Raw genomic sequence first — 22950 nt, 5'->3', positions numbered from 1 at the left:
GGATTTATGGGACGCTGATGTTTGTCTAAAGCACTGTTCCATACTCAGAGCCTGGTAGCGTTTACTCTCATTGTAGACACACACACACTCCCTCTCTTTCTCTGTCACGGGCTGCCTTTGGCACTGAAGCACTGGGCTGACTCATTTCATTAATGCACGCTGGTCGTCTCCCAAACTAAAGGGCATCCAACACTGATAAACGGGCTTTGCATTGCTCCATGTGATGAAAAACAGCTAATCTACTGTTTTTTTCTAATCTGCTGTGGTTAGGTATGGTTCACAATATGTAAGGGACGAGAAAAGTCAAGGTTTTAAAACCGCTAAAATTTTCTACTAAACCGTTCCTTAGGTATGTGTAAGTTTTTTTTTACTTTTTTTTTTTTTTGACAACGGTATCTCCAGCTGAAAATATTATAAATATTTTAATATTTACATTTATATAAATATAGCCCAAAATATTATGAATGTTTTTCAAAATAAAATATTTTGCGTTCAAAGGGGGAAAAGGTTTTAGTTTTTTTACTCAGACAAATAAAAATAATATATTTTAGAGCAATAATAACAATACCGTGAAACTGATATTTTTATCCAAGTTAAAATACAGTCAGAATCTTATGGCCCATTACTATTTCACAAACATCCAACTACTATTATTAATAAAACTTGTTGAACTTTTTAACAGTGGTGCTGTCTACTGTGCAGTGATTTAACTGTTAGACATGGGAAAAACTCCCCAAAAAAGGATGTAATTTTATTAAATGTTTTTATTCAAACTTTTGTGCTAAAATGTAAAGTAAACTAATAGTATTATTATCTGGTTTTATTTATTCTAACATTGCATGATATTCCTGGATTAAATTGTGAAAATAATACATACTATTTCTAGTAAATATTAGTTTTGTCCTAAATATTAGTTTTATAATAAAAACAATAGTAATGTTAGATTATTCAAAATTTTTATGAAATGTTTCAAATATTACTAGTGATATTTCTTTAATGATTTGAATATTTTTAAATTGATAATAACAAATATAAACCACTAATTAAAAATATCAATAGTATACTACATAATTACATGCATCACACTAATATGCTACGCCTGTTTTTAATTAATTAATGCACATGGAGTTACATTAAAAATATTTATGGCAGGTGAAATCACTAACCATTGGAAGGTGCACTCCAAAAAAGAACTCATTGAATGAACTCAATTAAATGCAATTGAGTTGGTCCAACATGATTTTATCAAACAAAAGTTAAAATACACTTGTATTTTTATTCAACTTAAACTCAAAGGTCTGATAATATAATGTATGTCTATTATGTTTCGTACATTTCAAAGTCTCTTAGTTTTATTTGAAGTGATCCTAAATGAACTGAAAGAGACGTTTTTAAGTAGGGCTGCTTGATTAATCGAAAAAAGATTGCGATCTTTATTCGACCCTACAAACGATCTTAATTCAGCTTTTCTATGATTCAGCCAATTATACTGTCAAGGTCAGGAGAGAAGCATAAAGGCAGTCACACAAGTCTTCACAGCAACATGGACCCCTCCAAGTGGAGTTAAAAGTGTCACAATGTATTTATTAGGTATATCTCACCCAAAAATGTAATTTCTGTCTTAATGTAAAGATGTATATAATTTGTGGCCATGAAATCACACGTGAGCTGACGGCGAGCTGTTTGTTAGCTACAGAGAGGATGCACGCGTCCCCGCCAATGATGCCTACTTAATGAATAGAACCTGCATAGGCTGTGAATAACATCTAATAAAGTTTTAAATAACGTTCAGTTTGTTGCACAGAGCGGTCGAGTAGGATTTACGTGTGTGTTTTTTTTTTTCCTAACTGTGACGGCAGCCATGAGCTGCAGTCGGAAGTGAAAGTGAAACTAAAAGCGTGCACATTATTTAAATGATCATATCGCATTTTGGAGTTGTGTTTTGGAGTTGTGATCATGACAAGCATTTGAAATGCTTGTGTTGTGCATGAAAATAAATGTTTAACAGTGTCAGTATAACTACTCTAGTCTATATAATGTTGAATATAATGCATGAGGGAATCTGATCGTGACAAATGTCTCATTTTACCAGTGAAAAAAATGGGTCTAATAATGTTGTCAATGACATGCCTATATCTCAAGCTTAATAAATCAACTTCAAAATTATGAATAGTGGTATTGATGTCATCACTTTACTGTGAATTAACAAACAGGACACATTGAGTCTGTTCAGTCCAGTTTATACAAAATTTAGCATTTTAAATCAACAGTAGACCTGCACACAGGCCTAATATTATTATTATTATTGTTGTTGTTTTACCATATGTTTGAGAATAACAATAACAGCCTACTTATATTAACCTTTATTTTACATCTCGAAATCGTGAGAAAATGATATCAGAAAAATGAGAAAATGATATCTTAATATCAAGCAAAAACAAAACTTAGCCAGAATCATGCAGCTCTGTTTAAGTATATTTCATGAGTTACATATACAGTTGATTGAGACTGATCTCAGAACTGCATTTGTGCTAATTAAGCTACCAACACCCAAAGCATGGGTGCTTCTGCAAGGTAAAATTCATAAATAATAAAAATAATGATAATATAGAAGACAAAAATCTAAAACAGTTTAAGGTTTACTTTTGATAAAACTTTTACAATATTGCAAGGATTCACATTTAAAAATATATTTAATTGAAAGTTTTCATTAAAAAAAATTGTTATCTGATAACATAAAAAATAGGGCCTTCCACAAGTGTATGTTTAATAGTTTGGTTTCAAAACACTTAAGTTAACTAAACGGATTACAAATATAAGTAGACTGAACATAAAACAAAGGATTTAGCCAAAGAAATGACAGGAATTATGTTGTTTCGGCTCATTTTAAACAGGTAGTTTGAACAAGCAGCAGTAATTTTTTTTTTGAGTGTATGGAAAATTTTCATAAGATTTTACAGAAGATTTTCTAGTTTTAGACACCAACCGACAGGCTGAAGAACCAATTTATCCTTTGCCAGTGCACACAAACTGCAGCTAATACAGGAGATTAAGGGAAACCTGATGGGGTCTGCCTCCATGAAATGCTTTTAGTGCAGAGTAATTATAGCTACATTAGACATTAATTTAGTTCTGTATGTGTTGATGTCTGCACTGGCTGAAATTGCAATATGTTGTCTCTCATGGTCACTCATTTTCGGGACACGTTCCAATGTGTAAGTGTGTGTCTGTCTGCCGTGCTTGTTAAGGGCTGGTACAGGACATTAAGTCCTCTGATGAGATGCATTAACCTGGATAGGGAAAGTATTAGGATGTGATTGGAGAGCGGGGAATGCTGAGTTACAGTCTGCATGTGAGTGCCATGGTGGCTTGATTGATGTGTTCGGCTCTTGAGTCGACCTGTGCTGAAGTTCTGATGTCTGGCTGGAATACAATTGTCTGCGTGACCTGTCAGCCTTCTTTGATGACCTAGTTTCTTGAAAACAGTGCTGAACATTTCGCAACAGCAACAAGTGAATGAGGATTTTAGTAGTTTAATCTTGATTTCTGCCAGTTTTAGGGATCCCTGCAACAAGCAGTCATCTAAGATGGTTTCTCATTATAAGACAAAATAAATTTCCAATGCACCAATCCAATTCACCACAATATTTTTTCACCAACCTGATTCCTGGATTAACATCTATGTTGATGCTGGAACAACATTCCAATCAGCCATTCAGAATTAAGGGATAAGTTTACAGTTTATGTTAAATTTAGGCTTACAGTTAGGTTTATGCACTTCTACATGATTGTCATCCAACTATTATTCCCCTCTGACTTTGGGATTAATTTAAATTTATGGATCGGTTTAGGGGTAGGGAATGGGTATGGATTACATTTTCGAACAAAAAACGATGTCCGAGGATCAACATAGATGTTAATCTACAAGTAGGATCGCATCGTGTTTGGTAAAATTGTGATGTGCATATTTTTTTTTCTAGAGTTTGATGATTTTGTATTTACTTACATAACACAGCCAGAACAATAAAACTGAGCTGTACTATACAACTACTATACTAACTGTTGCATAATAATAATAATAATAATAATAATAATAATAATAATAATAATAACCCTTTTTTTACACTTAATGAATCCCCATTCAAAAAAAAAGTAATGTAGCAATAAACTAGACATACCTTACATGTGAACAGTATATGTGTTTTTAAATTCTATATGTGTTTTTAAATTCTGCTTATTTACAACATCATCAAAACAGAGATTTATTTTAAAAGAAAAACATTTCAAATAAGGACCAAATATCAATTACTGACAAATGGTTGTTATTAAAACTCCTATTGGTGCATTACTTCTTAATTATTATGTTTATTTTGTTTGTTTTAGTATTTTTTTAATCTGTAGTATTATTTTGTCTTTTATTTACGTTATTGTATCATGTTTAGAACTGTACGACACATTAAATTCTGGTAGAAGAATAAAAATAGAAAATGTTTATATTTTTATCCTTTAAAAAGCAGTGAAAAGCAATGAAGTTCCACATATCCTCTTAATTATTTTTTAATTCTGCTTTGTTTACATTAAAAAAAATAAAAATAAACAAGGAGATTTGTAAAGAGTGGCCGGCTTAAACATAAACCTCGGCGAACCAATTCTGAGCCCATACACATGGGAAGACAGATTGAGAGTTTGCTTGGCTGCCAAATGTTTATTATTCTAATCCGCCAAAAGATTACGCGCTTTCGCAAATGATGTAGCACCGTGGCTATCACGATTTTCACAGAGCGATGAACATACGCCACAGAAACGCAAAACGGTTCCGAGGCCATTTTAGCCATCTGGCCATCAAGAGGAGCGTCAGATTGTTGATGCTGCTGCTACGGCAATTGGATTCAGTCAAACATACGTAAGGCTAATGCTTAACACTTCAGACCAGCTTGCCATATGGCTCTGACCTGATATTTATTACCCACATACAGATGTTTCAAAAGCCCGAAGACACAAGATTAAGATGGAATTAAGATTGCTCAGTGGATTTTCGTAATGTTGTTATCAACAACATTATGTCACGCATTAACGTGCGATTTCACAATACTGGTCTTGATTTGAATTTGTAAGTGATGCCAGTAGGGAAAGTTCACTGGTAGTCTTACAAACTGCACAGCAGAGTCTTTACGTTCTGGCTGCCCCAGTGCACCAATATTAATGGCCTCTAAAAAAGGTTTATTTATTCTTTTATGATTGGCTGAACTGATTCCCGCATTCAAAGCCATCAAAGCTGCTTTTACGTCTGGCTTCAGCTCCTATCAGTGGACTGCAGGACCCAGTCAGCCAAACAAGATGGAGAGGAACAACGGCTGTAAATCAAGCCCAAAACTCTGTTCTCTTTACAGCCTATAAATCCTCCCCTAGTGATCGCTCTTCAACGCATACCGCTTTCTTTTATTTTCTCTCTCTCTTGCGCTCTGAAACTGGCCAATATATATATATATATATATATATATATATATATATATATATATATATATATATATATATATATATATATATATATATATATATATATATATATATATATATATATATATATATATAAACATATACTTTCTGTTTTATATCAAATGTTAGAGTACACAGACTTTAACATTATAATCACATTAGATAATTGTGTAAATAAGTAGAGAATCGCAAGATAGGCTGTGTCTACAATGAGGGTAACAACTCAAGGGGCTCAGAGCAATGATCACCGATCAATCACACAGCCTAAACACTCCAATCACAAGGGAAAATCAAAGCAGGATATACAGGCACTCATTTCTGCAAATGTTTTCTATTAATATAGTAATTTGTATTGTTTTGCTAGCATTTAAAGCATTTCAGATGGTAAATTTTAAGTAAAAGAAGCAAAGGAATATAAAAAAAAAACTCATGATGTACCTTTCAATAACATCAGGATCATCTATCAGGATCTAAAGCACCTTTCATGGGGAAGAACTCAAAGTTGTGATTTTTCTACGGTAAAATGTGTTTAGTTGTTATTATACTTGCAAAATAATTGAGCACAGAGCAGAAGATCTGTATATAAATTAGCATGTTCCTTAAGGAATAACTTAGGTGGCCATAAAATTCTCTCTCCGGGAAAAGCAGTAATGACGTTATAAAGAATTGCAATTGACATGTTTAAAATAGGCAATTATCCCCAGTCTCTGATTCATTCTCTGTTGAAGAGGTGCAACAACAAAACCCAGAGCTGTGAAATGGCCTCCTCAAATCCCCAGAGAAACTAAAATGGCCACTTCAGAAAAACAACCAAGGGATCTGAAAAGGCACCTTAACATCCTCGTAACACCCCACCTCCTCAGCAGGGTGCGATTAACACACACACACACAACCACAAAACGCTTGCCAGAAACAAACAGCTTAGTGCTTTACAGAGGTAAAAACGTAGGCTTTGCTAGTAGAGCATTTCAATGACATTCGCTTTCAATTGATCGTAAGAAGCGATGGGGGAATAGAGGTGGCAGATCAAGAATTTCCCTGCGCAATAACACCTGCCAAATGCACAGAAGAGGGCAGCTTTCTGTAAGCAAGTTAAGAGATGTCATTAACATGGACCTTAGAATCAGACTTCAGTAGCATGGAGCAGCTGAGGATGTAGGATTCTGGGAAGCATTATTCACATTTAAGCAAGTAGAGTTAGACTTTTGCCAATAAACATTTACACTGTATCTGCTTTGAAATATAAACCATATATTTACCTTCGCTGCAGAATCGGCCAACATATTCCGTCTTAGAACAATCACAAAGTGGTTCCCCATCCACAACGGAGCACGTCCCACCGTTCTCGCATGGGTTCTCCATGCAGATCCCCTCGATGTCCATGCGGACCCTCTGGCTGCTTAGTAGAATAGGTTCCTTGCTATTGTACTTCAGTTCCCTGATAATTCCCTTAAACGGCGGAAGATCCTTCACTGTCGGGAGAGTGAGCACAGAAATGCGAATATCTTGAGGGACTCCGCCCAGGAAGAGGTCACTAACGATCTTCATGTACTGCCTCAGTGGCCGCACTTCGGCCCATTTGCTCACTCCGTCCAGACCCAGCACAGTTCTTAGGTTGTACCTGCTCAGGGTGGCAGAATGCCAGCTGCTGTCATTGACTCGCTTGTCCGATACAACTGTGGTCTCGGCGCAGTCGATGCTGAACTGCAATTGGAGCTTCCCTTCAACCACCATGAGTTGCAGGAAGTCACAGAAGCCGCCATCGTCAAAGTACAGGATTAAGGCAGTGGACACGTCTGTTTTGAACTGGAAGCTGAGGTCACTTCTGGTGCTGGCGTCCCAGCGGAGATAGCGTGCCCACTGGCCTTGCGACCCTGTAAACTCCAGGCCCAAGCAGGGCCCAAGCACAGTACTGATCAGCAGCTGCAACTGGACTGGGAATCTGAAGAAATTCATTGTAAAAGTGCTGGAGATTTGGGGTTATTATCCTGAACAGAAGGAAATCATTGAATTTGCTTTGGTTCAAAGGTCAGTATATCCAAAGTACATCCCACGATATGCCCAGAGATACTAGAGAAGAGGTGAGATCGTCAACGCAGCGCAAAACGGAAAAAAAAGTATCCTAAAAGAGGAGGGGGACTTAGGAGGGAGAACAGTCTTAAATAACAGTCATAAGGCCAATGACATTGCACAACAATCCAATCTCTGTCAGGCGACAATCAGGTTCTTCTTGCTCGTTTCCTGGAATGAATCGACTTAAGACTAGCAGTGAGGTGCTGTGTGTCTGCTGAAGTTTTGTTTTCTTGTAGTATCTCCTCAGACCTCAATCATCCAGACAGGTCCTCCAGGTCGGACTTTTTTTATATTTAAGGAAACCAGCATAGTCTGCATGATGCCATGTGGGTAATGTAGTCCATGCGGTTACTCTGCCCCATCTAGCGCACAATAGCTGTCAAAATAGAAAAGCATCAAATTACAAACAAATGCACAGTTGTGTTTGTAAATCTAGTGTATGCACAAAACAAAGAATAACTATATATTTAACAAACATATCCAGTGCACTTTTATCAATAAAATCATAGGTCTTTCATTATTTTGCATCTTCAATAAATGTAACTCTTGAACAAATAATAATTGCATAGCATGAATGCCAAATTCCAAATTTAAATGTGCACTATTAATAATAATGATTAAATTAAAGGATTCTTGCATAAGAAAAAAAGGCTAAATTAAATATTTATTTTACAATCTAACAGGGGCATAGATTTACTGTAGCTTGGAAGGAGGGAATGCGTCCCCACAAATAGCCACCAACTATTGAAATGCCCCCAACAATAATTTAGTTCACTTAAAAAAAAAATAAAAAAATAAAAATAAAAATAAAAAGATTAAAATTTGCACTGTCAACATTAACCAAGACATGTTGCAGAAAGGGTTAAATCACATTCTTTCCTCGAATTGCACCATCCCCCAAACACATATTAAAATGTTCAGATACAAGCACCACCAAAACTGTGAGGTAACTTCCCATGCAAGAAAAAGGTGTGTGAGGTGTGTGGTTAGACTTTTTTTCAACGAAAAGTCTAAGTCACAAACTCAAGTTCGTTACTGAACGAGTCCATCATGATAATGGCATCAACGCAAATGATTTTTCCCCGCTTTAATGCATCGTTATAGCAGGCTGATATAGTCTGCGAATTGCCTAATATGTATATGTAAATGACACCTGTCAGTTCTCCCAATCTCTCAGTAGCATGTCCAACTTCGGTTGAAAGAATTTGTCAGAAAAACTACAGCCTGTGCTTCATTTGTTACTAATACCTATATATGAGACATGTTTCATTTTCACTATGGCTAAAATAAACAGAAATCTTATATATTAATATATTAAACTAAACTAATATTAAACTCTCTTTTTATCAGTTAATAAACATTCTTTTAACATTACACCATCAGGCCCCTAGCCAGATTATTGAAAGGGATGGTATTTGTTTATGAAAAATTGAACCTTTTGCAGTTATTCACCTGATTTTTTTTTAATTTTGAGGTTAACAAAAATTGCATTTTAGTGACATTTTAAAAACAAATGATTGTCTCAGATGGTTATAACCACAGTTCTTGATGCACCAAAAAATATTTCCTACCTCAAACTGTTTACCATACTATTTTAAGTGTGTATTTACAAATGAGCATTTTAACTGTACGTTTTATAAACAATTAACATTTTGAAAAGAAATATGAAAAAATAAATTTGTATTTTAAAAATAAGTATCATCATCTATCATTACATTTTTTTTAGAAATCTGTTAAAACAATTAAAAACTCAAGCCTAAAGGCAAATAACAGACTAGCCGTACATTCAACTTTCCTCAGCTAAAATTTGGCCATTTGAATAAAAAGAATAATTAAAGCATATTAATAATCCAAATTTTGGTTACAGGCCAGACTATTTACTTAAACGTGTGTGTGTGTGTGTGTGTGTATATATATATATATATATATATATATATATATATATATATATATATATATATATATATATATATATATTTAAAAATGGGTGGGGTTGGGGATTGTATTTACCCATCCACACCAATGTCAAGTGCAAACCTACGCCCTTGCAATCTAAAAATCAAGCACAACCCAAACACCAAGTATTGTTCTTCAAATGTGAAAGAGGATTCACATACTGAGTTGACGTCTGGCCTAGAACCAACACAGATTAGTAGGACTTTTGTGAAGGCAAAACGCAGCTCTGCCTCCTCTTAACATGTGTCCCCTACGTGCATAAATGAATAGGCTCCAATTACATGGCAACATGCGAGGTGTAACCTAATAGACATCTAATATTGCCCGTGTCCTTGCCAGAGGCGTAGGCAGCAGGTACGGCAGGACAAAAGTGCTACCAACCCACGCGATTCAACCAAGCCGAAACACAATGCATGCCGTCAGAGCTCTGCCTGCTGCAGCTGAAGAGGGGAAAAAGAGCCAGAGACTGCAAGCTTGTAACAGATACTCCACGTTGGCTTGCACCCACACCTCAAAATATGCATGTGTGCTTTTTTTTGTCAAGCGAGGGTTTGCAGAGAGGAGGAGAGAGGTGAAAAGGCTAAACTGAGCACATCATTGTCCTCATTGATATGTGATTGACACACCCCACTGGGAACAGCACACGACACCACCACAAAATAAAACCCCTGCATTTTGGAGCCAGCTTAAAAAGTCAGCAAATGCGAGCGGGAGGTGTAATGGTGGAAGGGGGGCAGGTTAATGATGACAGGCCCAGCCATTCATCAGACACACAAAGCTGGGCTTTACCACAGGTGCCTCAATTACGCTCTGCCATTACACCAGAAGAGCTGCGACAAAATGTCCTCCAGTGCGCCCCGATGATATCATGGAGGCTTAGGGAGGAGGCGCACGCCATTTCAGCGCGCTCGGCTCCATACGTGACACGGTTGCTGTCGAGCATCCGTGTGGTGGAGCGGAGGTGTGGGCGAGGTAGAGATGGGCCAAAATGGATGACATCAGCGTCCGGTGCTCTCCTCCTGGGCTGCCAGCCGGTGAAAGGGAGGCATGAGACTCCTACCTGGCCTCATCCAGCATCCCAGAGTGGGCACGGGTACCACCAGCAACCCCCAATCAACCCACTGCAGAGGAGCAGCTACTTGTGAAAAGATTAAAGCAGGAGTGGTTCTGCAGCAGTTCTTGACAGCATTACATCACCTTGCCTAAAACACCAGGCATGTGGTGGTGTTCACTATAATGACTCTCACTATAATACCCTTTATAAACAAAAAAGCAAAGGATTAATAATATGATTAATAACCCATTTTCAATGATGTAAAGGTGTGGAGTGTGAACATTTTTATAGGGCTCTGATCAAGACAGAAAGATCACGTCACACTGCGGTGTACTGGAAAGGCAGAGCACATTCGATGAGTGTTTTGGAGGTTGAGCATTACACAACGCCAATAGGAAATATTCTTCTCTGCGACACCGACAAAAAGGCGATTTTACAGTATTAAAAAATATCTAAACGCGGAAGAACAATATTCGTTAGCAAAAAAAAAAAAAAAGGGAAAAAAGACGGAAAGATAGAAAAACTCTGCTCGGTAAATACAATTAAAATCTAAATGTATATATTAGATTTGGCATCGCGGTTATTATATACGTGCACTAGATTATACATCAGTGTATTTGTGAAGCTTCGAATTTCGAATTAATATGCATTATTATAATTCGTTTTTCTTTATAGAAAATACCTCAGTTAGACTACGATCAGTTGGCTGTGTTGGCTAGATATGCAAATTGAGGTTATAAAGCATCACGCGTGAAAACAAAATAATTCAAAAACACAGGACAACGACAAAATATAAATGTAAACGGTTAATATAAGAAAACCCATATATTGTATGCAACAATTTATTTTATATAGGTGCAATTATTATGCTCAAATACTCTAACAAAAATATTAGGAATGCATAATATGCTTTGTATATATTAAGATAGATTTTAGGCTCCTTTTTTCGTTTTTAAAATAGCATTTTGCAACATATAAATTGTGAAGCATTTGCAAATACGCCAAAATGTGCTTGAATACATCGAAATAAAAAAAAAAAATGATCCACATTATTTGTGCACAATTCAGTTACATAAAATAAGACAGTTTCACAGAAAATGTGCACATGAACTAACACCGACAAAACATTTTGCTGAAAGGACACAGCATTATTTCCCACACAAAAAGAGGTCACACAACACCACAGGGTGAAATTATACTTTAGCGACGAGGAGAAATTAAACACGCTCGAATAAATATATGATGTAATATTTTAATTTCGACATGTGTTCGATTTCAATCCTATCAACTGTGAAATAATTCGTCGATGAAAGCGTGTGTGTTTGTGTGTGTGACAAGGCCGCGCTGAGGAGAATCATCTAATCCGACAATTTCAACACAAAGGATGCTGCTTGTGTCGATTTGGCAACGGTGGAAAATCTTAAGACACAAATACAATGCGTGCAGCCTAATAATTATTTAGATAAAAAATATTAAATGCATTTAGAAGAGTAAGCATGAATAGCCTACCTTTAAAATGTGTGTGAGCGCCAGAGTGTGTGATGGTGGATTATTACCATGTCTATTAAATTCCAGGAGATCTAAACGAGCCACTACAAATTGATGAGACTGAATTAAGATATTCTAATAATGCACTGCACTCAAGCACATCAAAGCGACAGAAGAGCTGAATGTGCATATCATATCTCAAAAATCACGCTCCAAAAAAACATAACATTTCGATTATTGTGGCATGAAGACAGACAGAAATTATCTAAAAAATGTAAAAGGTTAGTAATATTTTAAAATCACAAAAATGTATTTACAGCCGACATTAATTTAAATGAAAGGGCCATTTAATATTGCATATAATATTTTTATAGAAATAAATATGCAGTTTAAAATTCCCTGTCTATTTTAAATAGCCTACCTAATGCATCATAATAGTAAAATATAAAAGGCTTGCTATTTACACCACACGAGTGTATTTTAAAAATAAATTAAGATTACTAAATAGGAATAATTTTATGATGCATTATTTTATTTTTACACTCGAAATACTTTTTGCGGTCCTGTGTATTTGACCAGTCCATGTCTAGGTGCATCCATAAGGTTGGACCTGCAGTGGGCATGCGTGTTGTTCATCCTGACTGGCAGTTGAACATGGGCTCCACAGATACCTGAGAACTCTTATTCATTATTCACAGCTACTTCTAAAGATTAAGAAAAACACAGGTCTCCAGAGATCAACGCGCGAAATTGTTTGTTATAGGTTTACAGAGAGAAAAAGGCATGTGTGTTTGTTCGTAACTACATATTACTTTAACATTATAGGCCTGTATTGTCAAACTTTTTAAAGACAAACGAAATATTTTTAAAACACCGACTAAACAGGGAATATAGATATGTTTATTAATTTTGTTTCATGTATTGTCTCGAAAACCGGTCAACTCTGAGAGAAATAATCTACTGTGTCCACATGGTGCTCTGAGCGCTACAGAATGACTGGCTATCCTTAAAGAAGAATGAACTCCCCCTAAACGTTTATTACAGTTTAATCGGTTGTTTAAAACCTCTTTGGGTTTATTGTGAGCCTGAAATATAATGTAGTTTAATACTATCACCGCGCTTCTCCGCGAAACAACGCGAATGCCATTTATTTTGATTACGAGAACACGTCACGCTCAGTGAAATAAAAGTAACATTCATCAACATCCGCGATATACAATGTAAAAATAAAACACCATCGTGTAAATAGTAATGAACTTCCTACATCCTGACTAGCTTCCACTCATTCCGTGACCAAAAAAGAAACGCACCAACCTCAGTTTTCGTAAAAATATCCCAAAGCGTAATAATCCACATTACATTCCCAACAGGCTCCGTGTGTTTGGTCCACGCCACTAAATAATGTTTTTTCGCGGTCTTGTGATGATGTTTTACCCGCGTGCACTTGCCTCGTTCTGTGCTCGCTTGCAGTTACAGAGAGCCGCGCGCTCAGAGGTACTGTTGGACAATCACGAGATTTTCACACACGCGCCGCGCGACCCCGCCTTCCTTTTACTGGGAGGCTCGCGCCATTTAAAGGTGTAGTAAAACCTGAGAGAAAACCTGGCCAAAACAAACCAGTTTTTGTTACTAGCGACAAACACGTCAAGGCTGCATTTACATGTGGAAAGGGCTAAATGAAACGTCTGTGAGATGACTGTGTTTGCTCACTTTTACGTCCATTTCTGTGGATTGACAACGTCCCATCAGAAACGGCGTTTCTTCAAAATACCAGAGTCATCCTCTCTTCCCAAAGAGGGCTACTGCAAGAAATTCGGTACAAATTAAAAGTACAGTAGCCTATTCTACTTCACATCGAAACCAACAGAAAATGCGTTTTGTGTGGGAGTGTTATGTGTTCAGAGTCCAGTTTTCATTGTCCTCTTTAAAAGTTACAGTAGTTTATAAGAACAATTACGCTTTGTGGCATTGTCAAAAATATTTAAACACTTTTTAAAAATTGTAATTAATTAAATATTACTTTAATAGCATAAGCTATAGGCTAAACCTGCTAAACATCAAAACCATCACACAAGAAGCAATGGTTTCAACCGAGTCTGCTTAAAAAACTACAAACAATCAACTGTTACTAGTTACTTGCTTTCTAGAGAGTTTTTGCATATATTCCATTAGGATCTGGTGTTTTTTTTCATGCCACCAACAGAAGGCAATACAAGTAGAGACTGACAGGGACAGTATATTTCCCATTACAAATTATACTATAGTTATCATAACCATTAAAACAATACAAATTCTATGAGGGTTTATTTTTTTCTCACTGTAAGGAAGCGTTATGGATGCCTAGTGGAAAAACTTCTAATACATTTTCACCTTCGACCTAAATACTTTTTCCCCCTTTTTTCCCCCATTTAGCTGTTGAACTTTTTTTATATAGTTGGACTAAAGCTGTCATTTGATCCAAAAATAAAAAATGATCGCCTCACAGCAAGGTCACTAGTTCGAGCCCCGGCTGGGTCAGTTGGCATTTCTGTGTGGAGTTTGCATGTTCTCCCCGAGTTCACGTGGGTTTCCTCCGGGTGCTTCGGTTTCCCCCACAAGTCCAAAGACATGCGGTACAGGTGAACTGGGTAAGCTAAATTGTCAGTTGTGTGTATGTGTGAATGAGAGTGTATGGATGTTTCCCAGTGATGGGTGGCTGCTGGAAGGACATCCGCTGCGTTAAACATATGCTGGATAAGTAGGTGGTTCATGCCGCTGTGGTGACCCCAGAAAAATAAAGGGACTAAGCCGAAAAGAAAATTAATGGATGCTTTGAATTAAATAATAGCATTTTTCTAGTGGTGACATTTTTTTAACATCAAATTATTTATTTATTTGTATTTTTAGGGCATATCTGGAAATGGTATCAAAAAAGATCTGAGATCAATTCAGACAAAATTAAGTCAAATGTTTCTTTGCATTCAGGAGTTCAAAAGAGTTTACCAAACTCTGCAGCTGGTGGTGGCAATGATCCAATAGATAGGTATGCCTCAGGGCTCCTCCTTCTTTGACACAAAAGTGTTTCCCACATAATCTCTTCTGTTCAGTCCATTAGGTAAAACAGTGGTAACACTTTATTTTGATGGTCCATTTGAGTATTAGTACACTATCTGCTTAATATCTGTTGATACTGCTCCATCAACAGACATTTAACTGACTATAAGAAACTTTGGAAGTACATGTCAACTTACACTAACTCTAACCCAAACCTAACAGTCTATTTATAATCTAATGAGAATTAGTTGGCATGTAGATGCAATGTAACTTAAATTCAACAAACAGACCATTAAAATAAAGTGTAACCAAGACATTCAAGGGGGAAACTATATAAAGTAAAAAAACTGAAGAAAAAAAAAATAGGCTCTTATTGAAACCAAAGTTTTTACTGTGATGTGTAATGACGTGATTTTACATGTCTGGAGTGTTGAAAGGCAAAGTTGTTTGCTAACAGACTGCCACTGCTCATCTTAAAACATCTTTTTACACCTAAATAAAGATCAAGAAATATATATCATAGCATTTTAAGGGGCCTGAGACAAGTCGCTGTCCTTGGTGCTGAACTTACAAACTGCACTACAGTAGCTCCATTTAAAACTGAGTGGGGGTTTAAGCATTCATTATTATCTTCTACAAGACTCTCAAGCTATTTTCCAGATAGTTTGCTACTTGGGACGCAAGTGAAATCTACACACTAAAAAAACGAACATTCTGATCAATAAGCGTTGACCATGTCATTGATTTGCAGACCAAATGATCCATCATAGATCCTACAGAATATTGAGTGCATCTCCGAGCTGAATGGATCGAACCTCTCCGGCCTACAGAGTCAAGCTCATCTAAAGCTGTATGATGTGTGTTTGAGGCAGTGACGCTATCAGAGGTAAGCATGTTGCAATAATGGGATTCTTCTAGTAGCACTCCATCACATGCAGTGCCTATGGTGTGATATTTGAGATATTTGGTCACATTCGCACAGTATGAATGAAAGTTAGGCTTCAACTCTTTTGTGTGGCTGTCCATTCCAGTATTCACCAGCGACTAATAGGTCTTGAGGCATCTACAAGCCCCGTGTGACAGACTGGCTCTCTTTATCCACCTCAGGACATTTCAGACACTATACAAAGACAAGCTTTCCTAACCAGCCTAACAAACAATCTCTTCACCTGAAAGCTTGACATTCTTCTCTCTCACTCACATCCTACCAATTTTCTGTCATTCCTAGTACACAACCAGGCCCAGTGGCATGGCAGTACTGTTTTGGTTTCTTGATGCTGGTTTCAGATGCAAAAAAAGAGATACAACATAAGCCTCCACATGACACTGTGTTTATACAAAATTGTATATTTTTTGACCTTTTGAAACAGTAACATGATGATTTCTGAACTTTTCATTTAGTCAGCGTCATCCCCTTGCAGTTATATGTACAAAAGCTGCATTAGCTTAGCATGTTAAATGCATAGTTCACTCTAAAATCAAAATTCTTTCATTGTTTAAACAATTTGAGTTGTTGTTTTTTTTCTCCTGTTGAACATAATATACAATAGAAGCATGGAAAGTAACCAATGACTTTGTAGTTGTTTCCTATTATGGATGTTAATGGTTACCAGTTCCCAACATTCTTCAAAATATCTTCTTTTGTGTTCAAGAGAACAAAGAAAAACTTCAAATTGGTTTGAAACAAGTCAAAGGTGAGTAAATGATCATATACTTACATTTTTTGGCTGAACTATCCATTTAACTTGCTAACCCAATGCAGTTTTGGTACATTAATGACTAAACTAACCCAAAAATGGGCAAAATAACTGTGAACGTAACAATTTAAATCTTAAAAATTGTAATAAAATGAAGCAAAGTATATAGTATGTAATTTAATAAATACTATACAGATTATAATGAATAATGATAATGACAAATCTTTGTAAAAATATCTTACATTGTTGCACTGATCAGTCTGCACTGATTCTGTGTTTAAGTTTGCAGTATATATTAATACCACTATTATCCAGCATTGCATATTTATTTAGAATAGGGATGTCCAAACTTGGTCCTGGAGGCAGGGATGGGCAAAAATATATTGAAGTGTATTTTAAAATGAAATACTAAATACCCCCATTTTACGTGTATCAAAATAAACTACAAAATACAGCAGCCACAAATGTTTTAAAACAAAATGCTGTATTTTGAAAGTACTACAAAATACTTTTGAGCATGACATTTCTTCGCAAACCCTCCATCAATACATTTAATCAATCCCTTCACCATTAAACTGACTTACTCTTTCTATTTTAGCATACATTTTGCACAAATTTCATACGGGCAGTCCTGTCTTGAAGATGATCTCTTTAATCACTGTAAAAACCATCTAATGCAGATAATGAGTTGGAATATGGTACTATATCTCTTTACTGTGTTTCCATCCGTTGCGTGGCCAATGAAATTGCAACCATCTCTTAACAGTCTTACATTTTAAAGGGTGATATATAAAGAAGTTATTCTATATTTTTGTTCAATAAATGTAGTTTTTTTGCAATTGAAATCTTCAATACTTAATGTTAAAACATGACGTCTGAAAACTAGTCAAATCTCCAGTTTTAGTCATTTCCATAAAACATGTTTTTGCAACTGTACTTTTCAATGCACAAGATAAAACATGATATCTCTAAAAAAAATGGAGTTATTTCTTTCTTTATAAACATCTTGCTGCTGCTTTTTACCCTCTTAGTGAACACTAGTACACAGTCTTTAGATGTTTAATATTTCTAAACTTCCTCTGCATTTCCACCTGCAGCACTGAGACTGAGAATGATTATGTGCTGAAGGCTCCACATCCTGTTCTTAAGAACTGATATTATATTCCATCTAATTTCTTAAGCAAAGATGCTGATGCTGAAATGTACACTTTACTGCCATTATATATAACTGGTCTTAGCATTGTGCAGTACACTATTTTCAATGATTGTTGACTTCTACCCATTTCATTTCATTGTTGAAAATCTACCCATGCCATTTGTCAGTTATTTTCTTTATGTGTGTTGCATAATTTACATTCAAACTCAGAGCATTGACCACCTTCTTAATCAATTTTCTGTTCTGATCTCAAGCCTAGGCAAATAACTGAGAAAACACCAATCTGAAGCCCCATTTTTATGATTTCACAGTATTTTAAAATACAAAAATATAAGACCCTTAAGTATTTTGCTACAAAATATTTCATATTTTCATAAATCCCATAAATAGTATTATAAATACTGCCCATCCCAACCGCAAAACACACCTGAACCAGCTTATCAAGCTCTTACTAGGTATACTAGAATCTTCAGGTATGTTAAAGCAAGTCAAAGTTAAACCTTTTAATTTTGGCACCTCATATATAGAAGCTATAATGTGCCTACAGAGCAAACATGTCTTTTAAAACAAGAGGTTGATCTGTAGACAATATATACCACAGTGCATTGCAGTTTTATGTTACAATGTTAGCCACCTGTTGTTATTCAGTATGACTGTCTGCTAGTGGTCGATAATATCTAGATTATAGAGTCCAATGACATAAAACCAATAATAGGAACAGATGACAGCCTAGCACAGTAATAAAACAGCACAGCATACCTGTACAGTACTCAGTAATGTGATTACACTCTAAAAACTGCAAACAACCTGCCTGCTGCAGCAACTCTGGCATGGTCGGGTGGAAAGACAGAGTTTACAGGGTGGTATTCTGCAGATATTGATTTCCACAGTTAATTCATAAAGGTCTCAGCTGTTCTTTTTCAATTAAACCTGGAAGCCGCCTGGGTCAAGTGGATCAATGTTGCGCCCGCAGGTATGAGTTCAGAGCAGATTTACTTAGATTGACTAAGTAAACAACATATTGACTGACACGCTCAGGATCTTGAGCTTCCTGAGTTGCAGCTGATGACACAAGCTGAAAAAGAGAGCACGCTGGGAGAGATTGACAGCTCTGTTCTTGTATTCTGTTTAACTTTGCTCTGGAAGACTGACCTATGGAGTTATCGGTTGCAGGGTTTACTTTTAACCATATTTTTGTTGTTGTTTTTGTAATAAGTATATTTTTAATGCCTTTCTTGGTTACCGTAGAGCCGAGGCACCGGCTAAGGCATTTTGCTCCCTTGCGCTCACATTCAAGTCAGGAAATCAGACAAGCAACACAGGCTTTGTTGTAAAAGGATGATAAGGGGAAAAAGGATAAGTTCAGTCACTGCATAATGGCTGGCTTTACTATGAAAGACCTCTGTTTGCAAAGCGCATAAGAAAGTCAGGTTTCTGCTGCATGATTTTAAGTCTTAGTCTGAGCAAATCTAAAGCCACCATTTCATCAAATCGGATAACGTACAGAGGAGTTTCATGCTGGGGTTTATGATATAATAATAAACTGTACACACAATAATTTAACCTTTAGGGTGAATGTGTAGTGCAAACAATCAGTTAAGTTGACTGATCCATAATGACATATCCATTATTCATTTTCTTTTCGGCTTAGTCCCTTTATTAATCTGGGAATGAACGTTATTCACGGCGGAATGAACCGCCAACTTATTTAGCATATGTTTACGCAGCAGATGACCTACCAGCTGCAACCCATCACTGGGAAACATCCATTCACACACACAGACACTACGGACAATTTAGCACCCGGAGGAAACCCACCGAACATGGGGAGAACATGCAAACTCCACACAGAAATGCCAACTTACCCAGCCGAGGCTCGAACCAGTGATCTTCTTGCTGTAGGCAATCTTGCTACCCACTGCACCACCGTGACGCCTGAAATGGCTTTCATTTCTCTGCAAAACACAAAAGCAAAGGAAATTAGTTTGTACATTTCATATACTGTATAAGTTTATATAAGGTCCTAGTCTCAGCTTCACTCCAGAATCATCAATTTAACTGACAAAATGATAATAATAAATAACATTAATAATAATTCAAAAACTTCTATATAACCAAATGACTAAAAAGTGAAGAAATAACTACAATAATAATAATAATAGTAAAAAATGTTTAAAACAAACATTTCTGGACATTTTTGTAAATACTCAAATACATTCTAAAAATGTATCGGATCAATTTCATTCATTCATTTTCTTTTCGGCTTAGTCCCTTTATTAATCTGGGGTCACCACAGTGGAATGAACCGCCAACTTATCCATGTTTTATGCAGCGGATGCCCTTCCTGATGCAACCCATCACTGGGAAACACTCATACACTCTCAGTCACACACATACACTACAGACAACTTTAGCCTAGACAATTCATCTCTACCGCATGTCTTTGGACTGTGGGGGAAACTGACCCAGCCGAGGCTCGAACCAGCAACCTTCTTGCTGTGAGGCGACAGCACTACCTACTACACCATCGCGTTGCGATCAGATTAATTAATTTATTTTAAAATTATTATTATTATCATTCTTAACATTTATATTTTATTATATAGCATTTTTTATGATATCTCCAAACTCAATAGTGTGCTAAAATAAACCCTTCTTGGTTGAGGTATGGCAACACAGTGGCTCAGTGGTTAGCATTGTCGCTTCACAGCAAGAAGGTCGCTGGTTTGAGTCCTGGCTGGGTCAGTTGACATTTCTGAATGGAATTTGCATGTTATCCCCGTGTTCGTGTGGGTTTCCTCTAGGTGCTCCGGTTTCCCCCACAGTCCAAAAACATGTGGTATAGTCAATTGAATAAACTAAATTGATCGTAGTGTACAGTATGTGTGTGAATGTGAGAGTGTATGGGTGTTTCCCAGTGATGGATTGCAGTTGGAAAGGAATCCGCTGTTTAAAAACATATGCTGGATAAATTGGTGGTTCATTCCGCTGTGGCAACCCCTGATGAATAAAGGGACTAAACTGAAGAAAAATTAGTAAATGAATGATTGAGGTATGTGACATAACCAGACTAAACAATAATATACCAATGAGGCTCTTAAAACTTTACACCTAAAACTGACAAAATATAATTTAAGGAAGATGTGAAATTAAAAAGTAAAAATACAAACATTTTATGTCTTTCCAAATATTCAAAAAGTTTATAATTATAGATTACTTTTATTTTACACTTTGTAATAAGTCATAGATATTTACATTAGATGTCGCCTACCCTGTTGTTGTTTATTGGAAGGAATGTGTCAATAGAGCCGCCATTTTAGTATAGGGTTACGCTCGTTAAAAATAAATGTGGGACCAAGGTTCAGTGGAGGACTGGCCATCCAGAGCCAGAGATATATACACATATATTGAAGTCAGAATTATTAGCCCCCCTTTGATTTTTATTTATTTTTTTAAATATTTCCCAAATTATGTTTAACAAAGCAAAGAAATTTTCAGAGTATGTCTGATAATATTTTTTCTTCTAGAGAAAGACTTATTTGTTTCATTTTGGCTAGAATAAAAGCAATTAAAAAATTTTTAAAACCATTTTAAGGTCAAAATTATTAGCCCCTTCAGGCAATTTTTTTTCTGACTGTCTGCAGAACAAACCATCGTTATACAATAACTTGCCTAATTACCCTAACCTGCCTAGTTACCCTAATTAACGTAGTTAAGCCTTTAAATGTCACTTTAAGCTGTATAGAAGTGTCTTAAAAAATATCAAGTCAAATATTATTTACTGTCATCATGGCAAAGATAAAAAAAAAACGGTTATTAGAAATGAGTTATTAAAACTATTATGTTTAGAAATGTTTTAAAAAACTGCTCTTCATTAAACAGAAATTGGGGAAAAAAATAAACATGGGGACGAATAATTCAGGGGGGCTAAAAATTTTGACTTCAACTGTATATCTATGATCAGGAGTTTTCCCGGTGGTCAGTATGCAAATTTTTAATTAAATTACGAAAATTATACTTTTGTATCACTTTTCTACATCGATGGATAAGTGACCGCATGGGCATTCCTGACAAAGAGCATGTGTTTGCGTGCATGGAAATGTATTATCCTCCCTCCCTGCTAAATTTGATCTAATCTGTGTACTGAAACACCCCCCCTCTCCTGCTTTCACTTTTCATTCCAACAATTTCAATTTCTACACAGGCTTGTATATGTTTTGAATAGTTTGTTTGTCAATGTGTAATTCATGTTAATTGTTTTTTTTTGTTGTTGTTGTTGTTGTTGTTGTGGCATGCATACTGCTTAATCTGGCCAGGACACTCTTGTAAAAAAGATTTTTAATCTCAATGTGTCTTTCCTGATAAAATAAAGGTTATAACAACAATAAATAAAAATTTGCTAAAATTTAAAAATACATAGTTGATAAATATACACATAACAGCATAGTTTCATTTTTGAGTGAACTGTCGCTTTAAGAAAACAGAAATACAGCACTGGTAGACACAGTCTGACAGATAAAAACAAAGAGACTGAAAACTAGAGAAAGAAAACCGAGCGATAACATACTGAGTCACTGGAGCATCCACTGACATTTCCTCTGAGATTCCCACATTCATCAAGCAAGATCTCTGTATCGCACATGCATCTCTCAGTTTCTCTGACTGTGATCAGCCTTCTGTGAGCATCTGCTCAGCCTCTCCACACTGAAGCTGAGCTGGAGATCTCACATTTACAGCCTGTTTAACTTACTCAACCCTTGCTTTCTCAGAGCACAGACCCACCTGCTCCATTTCTTTTACACCTAGGATCATAAGTCTTGCATCCTTGTTTTTGTCTTGCCCCATGCACAAACACAGCCATTTCCAACTGTTTGATAAGTAACAGACTCTAAATTAACAGTACAAACGTGCCTTCACAACCACATAGCTTTCCATCTGGCACACTGAGATCAACGAGTTTTAAATAACAAGCGCAGACCTGCTAATGATACCTTTAT

General features: G+C 36.2%; 1 protein-coding gene across 10 annotated transcripts in view; it reads right to left on the bottom strand.

Annotated features, from left to right (window-relative positions):
• The window catches only part of nrxn3a (neurexin 3a), a 584854-nt gene extending 571313 nt beyond the window's left edge, over positions 1–13541 (bottom strand). For all 10 annotated transcript variants that reach the window (XR_008839269.1, XR_008839270.1, XM_056477510.1 and 7 more), the window contains exons 1-2: positions 13382–13541; positions 6756–7945 (exon numbers count right to left, since the gene is read on the bottom strand). Coding sequence is in view for 8 of the 10 variants with exons in the window: in XM_056477510.1 (XP_056333485.1) it covers positions 6756–7452 (697 nt within the window). In the remaining 2 variants the exon portion in view is untranslated. The remainder of the gene's footprint in view (positions 1–6755; positions 7946–13381) is intronic.
• Between the last annotated feature and the right edge of the window lie 9409 nt (positions 13542–22950).

The sequence above is a fragment of the Danio aesculapii genome, chromosome 17 (assembly GCF_903798145.1).
Source record: "Danio aesculapii chromosome 17, fDanAes4.1, whole genome shotgun sequence".
Lineage (NCBI taxonomy): Eukaryota > Metazoa > Chordata > Actinopteri > Cypriniformes > Danionidae > Danio > Danio aesculapii.
This window is presented reverse-complemented; position numbering and strand designations above follow the sequence as displayed.